This window comes from Danio rerio, chromosome 4 (genome assembly GCF_049306965.1).
Source record: "Danio rerio strain Tuebingen ecotype United States chromosome 4, GRCz12tu, whole genome shotgun sequence".
NCBI lineage: Eukaryota > Metazoa > Chordata > Actinopteri > Cypriniformes > Danionidae > Danio > Danio rerio.
Window position 1 is genome coordinate 2,886,479 of NC_133179.1, and position 12,118 is coordinate 2,898,596.

General features: G+C 35.2%; 1 protein-coding gene across 2 annotated transcripts in view; it reads right to left on the reverse strand.

Moving 5' to 3' along the window:
• Window positions 1–1,942: 1,942 nt before the first annotated feature.
• cog5 (component of oligomeric golgi complex 5) overlaps window positions 1,943–12,118 on the reverse strand; it is an 89,140-nt gene continuing 78,964 nt past the window's right edge. The window contains exons 18-22 of one of the 2 annotated variants that reach the window (XM_005164473.5): window positions 9,509–9,746; window positions 8,092–8,168; window positions 3,986–4,112; window positions 3,605–3,684; window positions 1,943–2,630 (exon numbers count right to left, since the gene is read on the reverse strand). In XM_005164473.5, the coding sequence (XP_005164530.1) occupies window positions 2,519–2,630; window positions 3,605–3,684; window positions 3,986–4,112; window positions 8,092–8,168; window positions 9,509–9,746 (634 nt within the window). In that variant the 3' untranslated portion in view covers window positions 1,943–2,518. Of the gene's footprint in view, window positions 2,631–3,604; window positions 3,688–3,985; window positions 4,113–8,091; window positions 8,169–9,508; window positions 9,747–12,118 lie in introns of both variants that reach the window. The other variant, NM_001045144.1, reaches the window with a different exon arrangement.

The following is a 12,118-nucleotide window of genomic DNA, read 5'->3' on the forward strand; positions in this document are numbered from 1 at the left end:
ATCAGCGGTTCAGGCTGCTGGTGGTGCAACAGTGTGGGGGATATGTTCTTGGCACACTTTGGGCCCGTTAGTACCAATTGAGCATCAACGCCACAGCCTACCTGAGTATTGTTACTGACCATGTCCATCCCTTTATGACCACAGTCATCTTCTGATGGCTACTTCCAGCAGGATAACGCACCATGTCATAAAGCGTGAATCATCTCAGACTAGTGAACATGACAGTGAGTTCTCTGTACTCAAAAGGCAGTTCTAAAGCCAAAAGAGGTCCAACACGCTACTAATAAAGTGACCGGTGAGTGTAGATATTCAGGGTAATGATTATCTGACTGCTTTTGTGAGGTCTGAGGTACCCTAAAATACAGAGTAAGACTTAATTTACATCTTAAAGAAATCTGGCTTAATGAAGTTTTGCTATTGTTTGGGTGTTCATCACATTACATAATCTTTGCTGTCATCTCTATGCCAAGAATGGATATGCATAAGTCCAAAATACACGCTGCTGTGTTATGACTGTGAAATGTTTCAGTCTGTCTGAGAGGCACACGCAGAAAATTAATTTAATTTCTCAAGGAGCGCTTAGTCAAGTGGGCGAATCACATTTGCATGATTATGCAAAATTGGACCGAAAGAGAAGCTGAATGAGTTTTCGGAGGATGCGCCACACTGATGGCAACCCACAGACTGTACATATTAAACAGCGGAATATGGGACTGTGCCATGTAGGTCAAATAAAACAGTGTGAGAAGAGTGCAAGATGGAGGCAGAAATGAAATTGCAAGATGGGTTGAAGTGGCCCCTGGTGGCAGAGGAAAATAGTTTTGAGGTTTCAAAGACAGACGGAAGAACCACAGCTGAATTTTAATGTAATGCAGGGTTGAAAAGTCCCTGACTTTTTCCTGATTTTCACAGTCTAAAAAGCCTTCACATATCCATCTTAATTTTCACTTAGGATTGTGTCGCTATTGTCTTGCATTCAAAACAAAGCAACTTTAAAAAAGACTAACCATGGCAAAGCATGTGAAGCACTAATATATATATATATGTGTGTGTGTGTGTGTGTGTGTATGTACACTGCAAAAATGCTTTTCTTAATAATAATCTGCCAAAGGGGCAAGCAAAATAATCTTATCACAAATCGAAAAACAAGATTATTTTATTTTGCTAAAAAAAACCTAAGTAAGAAAAGCTTTTTTTGCAGTGTGTGTGTGTGTGTATATATATATATAAATGTAAAGGACAATTATAAACGTCAAAACAAATTCCATGACCTTACTAACAAATAAAATAATAATAATTCCCTGATTTTCAATGTATGAATTAAACATTTTACATATATAAAACATAATATTAACCAGTGAAATCCCTATCTTAGTCTGCTTTTAAACTTGTGCTAATGAATCCTAACTCTATGAATGTGTTAAATAAATACATCCAGAAAGGAACAAATACTGAAAAAGATCCTGTCGTCTATTATAGTATAGTTTTTATTTCACCTTGCAAAACATTTCTTTCTTTAAAGGGATAATTCACCCAAAGCTAAAAAATTCTGTCATCATTTACACACTAAATATTTGAGTTTTTCTTCTGTCGAACACAAATGAAGATATTTAGAAAAATGTTGGAAACCTGTAACCATTGACTTCCATAATATTTGCTTTTCTGGCTATGGAAGTCAATGGTTACAAGTTTCTAACATTCCTCAAAGTATCTTCTTTTGTGTTCAACAGAAAAAAAAAACACTTGAATGTGAGTAAATAGAGAGTAAATCTCAATTTTTGAGGTGAACTATTACTTTAAATGCATCCTTTCTTTTTCTTTATGGTCCTCCAAAGTAGTAAGTCATTTCTGTATTGAATGTCTACAAGCAAAGTTAGTATAAAACATTCAAACTGAAGTCAAGAGATAAAAAGTTAGCAATTAAATCAACCTGAATCAGCTATTTGTGATTGAGATGAGATTATTTAATCAGAATTTACACATTGACATCATGTGCTTACCAAATCACTCTGATGCACCCAGCAAACCCAAAAATATGAATATATGTAGATTTGTTAGTCTTATTAAAGAGATAGTGCACCCTAAAATTAAAATTTACTTACTATTCACTCTCCCTTAAGTTGTTATTAACCTTTAGCCTATTAACCTGAACCTTAACCCTATTAACCTGAGTTTCATTTAGTCTGTTGAACACAAAAGAAGATATTTTGAAGAATGCTGAAAACCAGTAACCATTGACTTCCATAGTAGGAAAGCCAATGGTTACAGGTTTCCAGCATTTTTCAGAATGTCTTTAACAGAAGTCATAAAGGTTTATAAAAACTTAAAGGAGAGTAAACAGTAAATATTCAAAGAAAGAAACAAGCATGAGTAAATGACAGAATCTTTATTTTTGGGTGAACTATCCCTTTAAACCCAGTATAAACAAATCAAAAACTAATGTATATAAAGACTGAGTGTAGTATTATCATCAACTATAATGAACAATATTTTAATATGACGACTCTATTTGCAGGTTTTATGATGCGCTTGTGGCTTTCTGCAGCATCTGGAGCATGATGGGATACACCGGAGCAAACTCCTTTCCCTGCCTGGCTCGGACAGACTGCACATATGCCTCCAGCGCGCCTCTGCAACAAAGGAAAGTCATATTTTATTTAATTATGCTTGTGCTGAAAACACCAAAGCTGAGGTACTTTCTCTAGAGCACCCTTAGAGGGCGCTGATGTTGCACATGATGTTGATGTTAAACAGAAATTCACTGCCGGACTGCTGGTTGTTAAATATCAATGTTCTGAAAAACTTAGTTTTCTTTGATTATGAAAAAAAATAACAACAATAAATTACATAAAAACAACAGCATTCACCCACAGAAAGCAAATTAAAGTAATATAATATTTTAGAGTAGAGCATAATTAGAAAAATATATATTTATTAAAATATAAAATAAAATAATTACAAAATATAATTTTAAAGCCAAGGAAATATGGAAAAATTAGTAGGTAATATAAATATTTGTAGTATCCTAAATATACGATTCATAAAATACTGAAACATAAATATAATAATATTCACAACAATTAAATTGGTAAGCAGTTGCATTAAATGCAATATGTTATATACATAATTAATAAACAGAAGCTAATAAAATTTAATTAAAAATACTAGCAAAATAAAATGTTACAGCCATGGAAATATGATGGAAAATTTTTGATTAAATAAATATATGATTCATAAAATTCTGTAACAAATGTATAATAAAATGTAATGTAATATAATATCCGCAACAATTAAATTGGCAAATGAATTAAATTGCTTTTGATGCATTTTTTCATAAAGATAATTACTAATTAAACAAAAGCTACTTGATCTATCCATATTTATAGAATGCATAAAATTATTTGCTGTTTTAATATTATTATTATTATTATTATTTCCTGACTTTTCCATGCATGAGAAGAGAATCTTATATTTTGTAGTTAATTTTAATATTGATTTATTGCATAGCTAAGTTGTTAAACAAGTTTTCCACCAGAGTGTCATTGGGAAAGTTTATTGTGAAATCAGCCAAAATAAAACTGTAGTTCTGAGTCTCAGAACTTACCTAATAAGAGTGAGACGGTCCTTCTCTGATGAATGGTCATCCAACCACTGAGAATAGCGAGAGATTGACCACTCCGCTCTCTGTTTATAAGGAAAAGCTGTTTTTAGTGGTCCACAATCTGAACTCTTATAGAAAATAGCCTAAAATATGTTCATCTTTTCCCCCCCGAGCGCTCAAAATGTAATCTGTCATTTAAGGAGCTTACGGGAGGTCAATCACATGGACATAGGTGATTATTCAATTGCCCCACTCAAGGGCATAATAAACAACATTTGACCTCTGCTTGCTAACACCCAAACCTAAAACCTCAATCCTTGAGGATCTATAAATAAGGAGAGGTTTCCATCGCTGAGCAGTTCCAGTGTTATAGATGTGGCTTACCTGATGTGGGGATTTGAGTTCAGCCGGGGCACGAGTGAACATGAAATGCAATATGGTGCTGTAGGGAATCAAATCTCCTAGTGCTTGACTGCTAGCGATGTGCTCATTCGTTTGAAACAGCAGCGGCCTAAAACAGAGACAGACAAATGTATTCATATTCACTGGGAATCACAATTTAGAGTCTGTAATGAATGCTGAAGATTTACAAGGTAGGTGCACACATGAAAAGGAAAATGTCTATTAAAATTACACAAATGTCTGTGCATGCAAAGTCTATTTTTTCAGTGTGTGTTCACTTCAGATGTCAACTCACTACTGACAAGATGAGAAATATATTGCTGAAAAAAAAGTCCCAATTTTGCTGAAATTTGAGGACTAATTTTTGTGCTTGAATGTTATATTTGTTCATTTTAAATCACAATTTAAAGTCTGAAATTAATTCTGAAGATATGCAAGGTAGGTGCACATGAAAAAAGGCCATTAAAATTCCCAAAATATCTGTGCATGTTAAAGTGGAGCTCAAACATCATTGTCTGTGGGATCACTGCAGATATCAACTCAAAATACCTTTACAAAATCCAAGTTTCACTAAAATCTTGTGCTCATTTTGTGCTTAAATGTTATATTAGATTATTTGTTCACTTTGAATCACAATATAGTGTCTGAAATGAATGCTGAAAATTTGCAAGGTAGATGCACACATGAAAAAAATAACATGGCCATTAAAATTGCACAAATGTCTGTGCATGTGGATTTTAGAGTAGGTTCATTGCAGATATCAACTTAAAATACATTTAAAAAATCAGAGTTTCACCCAAATCATCAATTCAATTTTGTGCTAGAATACAATATTAAATTATTTGTTCACTTTGAAACACAATTTAGAGTCTGAAAGGAATGCTGAACATCTGCAAGGTAGTTAAAAAAATAACATGTCCATTAAAATTACACCAATATCTGTGCATGACAAAGTGGATTTTCCAGTGGGTTCACTACAGATATCAACTCACTGCCTAAAGAAATACTTTCCAAAGAAGTCCCATTTTCACTGAAAACAATACTACATTATTTGGTCACTTTGAAACACAATTTAGAGTCTGAAATGAAGATTTGCTAGGTAGATGCACATAAAAAGACCATCAAAATACCCAAAATATCTGTGCATGTTAAAGTGGATTTTCCAGTGTGTGCACTGCAGGTATCAACTCACTGCTCAGAGAAATATATCACAAAAAGTCCCCCTTTCACTAAAAGCAATACTACATTTGTTCCCCTTGAATCACAATTTAGATACTGAAATTACTTCTGAAGATATGCAAGGTAGGTGCACATAAAAAAGGCCATTAAAATTCCCAAAATATCTATGCATGTTAAAGTGGAGCTCAAACATCATTTACCTGTGGGTTTTCTGCAGATATCAACTCAAAATACCTTTACAAAATCCAAATTTCACTGAGATCTTCAATTCATTTTGTGCTTAAACACAATATTGGATGATTTGTTTACTTTCAATCACACTTTAGAGTCTGAAATGAAGATTTGCAAGGTAGGTGCACACATGAAAATTAAAATGTCAATTAAGATTGCACAGATGTCTGTGCATGTGGATTTTACAGTAGGTTTACTGCAGATATCAACTTAAAATACATTTAAAAAATCTGAGTTTCACTCAAATATTCAATTTATTTTTGCACATTTGCAAGGTAGGTGCACATAAAAATTCCCCAAATATCTGTGCATGTGAAAGTGGATTTTCCAGTGTGTCCACTGCAGATATCAACTCACTGCTGACAAGATGAATTAAAAAGGTCCCAGTTTTGCTTCATTCTTGTGCTTGAATACAAATATTAGATTATGAAGTAAAGGTTATATTAAGTTTTAATCAAAACAATCCAAATTGCACTAATATTCATGAACAGAAAACTAATTATGTTTTAAAAATACATTTATCATTGATTTACTGGAAATCATACACTGAATCGCTTGGGTAAGTAAAAGCACAGCACTTTTCAATAAGTCAGGTACTAATTATGCAACATAATGAGGTGGAAATGAAAGCTTATTTTGTTTTTGAGTCTTACCTTCATTTTATTTGCATCATTATTTTCATTCAAAGAGAACAATGCAGATCTACGCATTGTTTTAAGACATTCTTTTTTTCAGCATGGGAAAATCGTACATCTCTTGGGTAAGTAAACGTGTGGTAAGTACACTAACAAGTATGCAAAACACTCAAGCCTTTACACTAAGGAGAGCTATATATAGTTATTCATGCACAACCGAAGTCAAAAGATGAAAGGTCACAAAACAACTTCATGAATCAACTTCAAATTAAAATGCATACACATCTTGAGGGTTTGTCCCTGAATTGTATTATTATCATCTAATCAAACAAGCTTATGAATAGGAGAAAGAAAACAACATCATTTAAAAGCGGCACTATTTCTAAGCGCCCTCATTTCAGGGTGAGATTTTCATTACGCCCTTTAGTTAACTCTCAACAATGTGATCTTCATTTTAATAATTATATCTCTAATTTGGGCTCCTTTGTAATAACATCCATCCCCTGTGGATGCCAGACATCATTTTGCATGCTTGCACACACATTCATTGAGTAAAATAAAGTTGCTAGTGGGGATTCAGGCCTAGTACATGAGGGATCCAGGCACAGCAGCTGCTCCCAGAGCTGGCAAAGATGGCAGCGCTTTAATTTGATTAGCTGTCCTGTGAGACCTCATTGATGTTTATTAAGCTGCCTGGAGGAAGTACAGAGAATACATGCCACTTGAAGCAAATCCATCAGTGAACCCGAATGTTAAGGTGTACATAATATGATACATTAGTTCAGTATGCTATAAAAACACATCTACGAAATGTTCCTAAAAAAAATTAGCTGATACTATACTGCAAGAACGTGCATTGGTGCTTTGCAACGAGTCGCAAAATAATAAACCGCTCTATTAACTCAATGCAACTCATTAAAATTCCCCAAATGTCTGTGCATGTTAAAGTGGATTTTCCAGTAGGATCAGTGCAGATATCAACGCACTGCTGACAAGATGAGAATTATATTGCTGAATTAAAAAAAAAAGTCCCAGTTTTTCTGAAATCCAGGATTTATTTTTGTGCTTAAATACCGCTTGTTCACTTTGAATCACAATTTAGAGATTTGCAAGGAATTGCACATAAATAGTGCAGATAAATATTGCCTTCAGAAATAGTAAGTCAAATTAAGTGAGTTTTTCACTTAAATGACAAGTGAGTTTGTCTTTATAATAGGATTATTTTGCTTGCCCCATTGGCGGATTATTTTGTTATTGATTAATGGAAGTGTTTTGCATTGGTGTTTTGAATAAATAAGATATGCATTGCTTGATGTTGATTAAACGCTCTTCTTTTTTTTTAACATCCACCTAAAATCGCTAATGATAATAATGCGAGTGCATGACATATGCGTGAACTATTTTAGCAGAATTCTTTGGGAGGTGGTGACAGCTTTTTAAATCTATAAAGCATTTTAAGTATTAGATATTGCATACACAAGTTAGTTTTTTCTACATATATTTGGTGGGTTTTGAGCTTTTAGAGTAGCCAGTTTATCGAATTACAAAACCTCATTTTAAACGACTATCAAATTAGCACACATCTTATCTTGGAAGATGTTAATTTTCTTATAAAAGACTGACAGAAAACTTCAATTTGGAAACTAATCATCGATAAAACAAGACCAAGAAATTTGGAGCAGCCAGATCTCAACCTGAAACAACAGGAGCAATAAAAGGTGAGGACTGGAGTATCATCCAGGCATAAAATTTGACACTGACTTCTCCTCAGCTAATCAGACAAGCATCTCCATTAATAACCTTCCTTTCTCTCTCTCTCATCGTTAATTAACAGCAATTTTCAGAGGGAAGACTCCAGGCGACCTCTTCGTCTCAGCGGGGGGAGGATGAGAACAGAAGATGGCACAAAATGAGAGTGTTTGTGTGAAAAATCGACACAGAATCACTGTGACATGAGGAGCTGCGTGCGGTCAGTCGAGGACAGGAAGATTAATTCATCTGACATCATCCAGACTGTAAATAATAATAATAAAAAAACCTCACCTGAAAGAGCGCAGCAGACGGTACGCTTTGCCCAAGTCTGACACTCGTCTGCAGAGAGGAGCCACGGCTAACTCCATCTATAACACATGGACTAGAGTTTATTCGCAAACAATAACAGCAAGCAATCTATAGGGTTTAAACTAGGGCTGTGTGATGGACACTTTTCACATTTCTGAGTTTCTCAGTGGAAAGACGTCATATTTGGATAAACTTAGAGCGCAGTGAATGGGAGAGTGCAACAAATAAGGTTTTTACAATCCTATTTGCTGAAATAATAAAAGAAAAACTCCACAATGGTGTTATCAGGACTTCCAGAAAAAGGACAAATAATTGTGAGACTGATGACAACAGCTGGAAGGGAGAACGTCAAGGTCTGAATTTGGAGTCACACTTAAAATTGAAGTGGACAAACACACTACAGGTTGATCCAACTTTGATGTAATGTCCTTAAAACAAGTCAAAATGAGGCTCAGTAGAGTGTGTGGCCTCCATGTGACTGTATGACCTCCCTACAACGACTGAGCATGCTCCAGATGAGGTGGTGGATGGTCTCCTGAGGGATCTCCTCCCAGACCTGGACTAAAGCATCCGCCAACTTCTGGACAGTCTGTGGTGCAACATGCTGTTGGAAGATGGAACGAGACATGATGTCCCAGATGTGTTCAATTGGATTCAGATCTGGAGAATGGGTGGGTCAGTCCATAGAATCAATGCCTTTATCTTGCAGGACCTGCTGACACACTTCAGCCACATACGGTCTAGCATTGTCATGCAATGGACCAACTACACAATGAACCAAAGCATTGTCTTGCAATTACCCAGGACCAACCACACCAGCATATGGTCTCAAGGCGTCTGAGGATCTCATCTTGGTACCTAATGGCAGTCAGACTACCTCTAGTAAGCACATGAAGGCTTGTGCAACCCTCCAAAGAAATGCCACCCCACACCATTACTGACCCACTGCCAAACTGGTCACACTGAAGGATGTCGCAGGCAGCAGAATGTTCAACATGGAGTCTCCAGACTCCGTCACATCCGCCATATGTGCTCAGTGTGAACCTGCTTTCGTTTGTGAAGAGTACAGGGCACCAGTGGCAGATTTGCTAATCTTGGTGTTCCCTGGCAAATGCTAAATGTCCTGGATGATGTTGGGCTGTAAGTACAACCCCATCTGTGGGCATTGGGCCCTCATACCAGCTTCATAGAGTCTGTTTGTAACCGTTTGTGCAGACACATGCACATTTGTGACCTGCTGGAGGTCATTTTGCAGGGCTCTGGCAGTGCTCCTCTTGTTCTTCCTTGCACAAAGGTGGAGGATTGCTCAAGTTTACCCAACTATGATGACTTTCGCAACTAAGAAACTCAGAAATTTGAAAAAGGGTCAATAAAGGATGACCATCATTTTTTCCCTCACCTGAGCAAAGTCCGCAGCCAACCTCATCTTCCCACCCTCTCCGAGTGGACGCAGGAGGCTGGCATGCCGGATAAACAGAGTTATGGCACGCTGGGCGATTTTCTCCGTACTATCATACAAGAAGTCCAGACACTGCAGCGGGCGGAAGTAGTCATTCATCACGCGTGCAATAAAGCCCTGCAGCTCACGCATGTACAGAGAGCATGGCACATCCGGACGGCCACCCGCAGGTAAAGGACTGGAGAAAAGCACAAAAGAGTAGTGTAATGCAATCTTGTAATGTGAGCATAGACCCGAGCTACAAGCAACACCATTGATTTCCTTTGTCACATAATCAATATTATAAATGTGTAGCTACTGGAACTGCTGAAACACACGCAAGCACGCGCGCACACAATGTCAGGAAAAAGAAGGTCGTGTTAATGCATTTCAACAAGTGACAATCAGTTTCTTGACTTTTTCTTTTCTTGAATGCACAAGGCATCTCATGATAAGGTTGAATTCACACACAAAAAATGACTAAAATCTGAATGCATTTTTTAATGCTGGAATTAAACATGCATTGCGTTTGCGCATCTTTTAAGGTCTTCTGTTGCAACTAGCTTTTATTTTTGATGATACTCGAAATCTCGCTGCTTTGGTGACTGTATTTTGAGTACAAATTCAATAATAGAATGAGTGTTAATTAAAATCATGTACATTTAAAGGAAGTACAACAAATATAGGTAACTTAATAACATGAAAAATTGGGACTAATCTGGCCCTGCGTTTTTGAAAACAATGTACATTTCATATGTATTTATTTAGATTTTAGTGTAAAAAGATAACCTTAAGTTTGACATTGGAATTCATCTTGATTTAGCCAATTTGGGAGGTATTCTGTGGCAATTAGTTTTATTTTGTGTCATGATTATTTTTTGTATATTTTTGGTAATTAGTGTTATGTCTGCTACTACTATGATGCAGTATTTACTACAAAAGTACAGATAATATAATGTATAATAATTAGGTAAAATCAGCATATGTTTAAGACAGTACAACAAATAGAGCCACAATATATAGATATTTAAAAACAGAAAGAAGTGGGACTCAACTGGCTCTACATTTTATAAAGTTATATCAGTTATATAAGTTATATCTCATATTTATTTCATTTGATTTGGGTGTAAAAAGATCACCTTAATTATGACCTTGAGATTCATCTTGATTTACCTTTTTTTGTTAATCTTTTGATGTATTCTGTGGCAATTAGTTTTATTGTTGTTTTACGAGTAATTTTCGTCAATTTTTGGCAGTTTTAGTTTTATGACTGTCACTACTGTGATTTAGTATTTACTACAAGAGTACAGATAATATAATGTATAATAATTAGGCATAATAGTATAATAATTAAACCTTATCATGAGATTCACGCCAAAATGCCTTCTTGTGCATTTAAGAAAAGTAAATGTCAGGACATACTGATTGTCACTTGTTAAAACGCATTAACACAACCTTCTATACCATGTTTATTTCTTTGCCATCTTCCCTCAGGAGTGTCTTAATAACAGTGGGGACAGAAATAAAACAAGCCCACCAAGCCTGACTCCAGTGGCCCCGAGGAGACGTGAGATGTGGACAAAAGAAAGCTGCGCTGAATCACAGGGGTGACGCTTTAAATGTTATCAAACGCTGGCACATCACTCTCTGTTGTATTCAGCGTATCAACCGGAATGAGAGAACGAGCAAAAGAAAACGAGAGATAAATGCAGAAGAGAGACTACAGAGAATGTGTCCTGTGTAACAGCCAAGAAATATTCATTTATAGTTAGTGTGTTGGTTTTTCTGCACCTATGTTGGCATTTGTAGACTCATGACATGACAGATATATTATGACATGACAGAAAGGAGTTTTTTACTGCAATAAAATGGTTTTATTTCTTTGGATTTGTCTTGTTTCTAGTCCAAATATCTGAAAAATCTTAAATCAAGAAGCATTTTCTAGACAAGCATAACAACTTGTCTTGTTTTAAGAAATAATGTGTCAAAATTAAGTGAGTTTTTTCCTTAAAACAAGCAAAATAACCTGCCACTTGGGTAACCAAACAATCTTATGCCAAAAGGAAAAGCAAGAGTATTTTGTATGTCCACACTGTTATTAAGACACTCCTGAGGGAATATGAAACATGATATAAACATGGTGTAATTTTTAATGATGCACTTAAACAAAGCCTGCAGTTTTATACCATATAGGTGATGTCTCGGTGTACAAGTTTAATGAAAAGTTTTTGTGGGCAAAGAAATAAACATGGTATATATTTTTTTATTGCTGCACTTAAAAAAAAAACTTTTTACATTTTTTTTTGTCTTTTTTCTAGTCCAAATATATAAAAAATCTTGTTTAAAGAAATAATTTGTTTAGATTTAAGAAACAAACAAAAAAAATATGTTTAATTATCTGCCAATGGGGTAAGCAAAATAATCTTGTTTTCCTTTTGATTCAAGATTATTTTACTTGTTTTAAGGAAATGCTCACTTAATTTTGACATATTATTTTTTAAAACAAGACTTTTGACAAGACAAGAATTTTGACATATTATTTTTTAAAATAAGACGATATGTTTTGCTCGT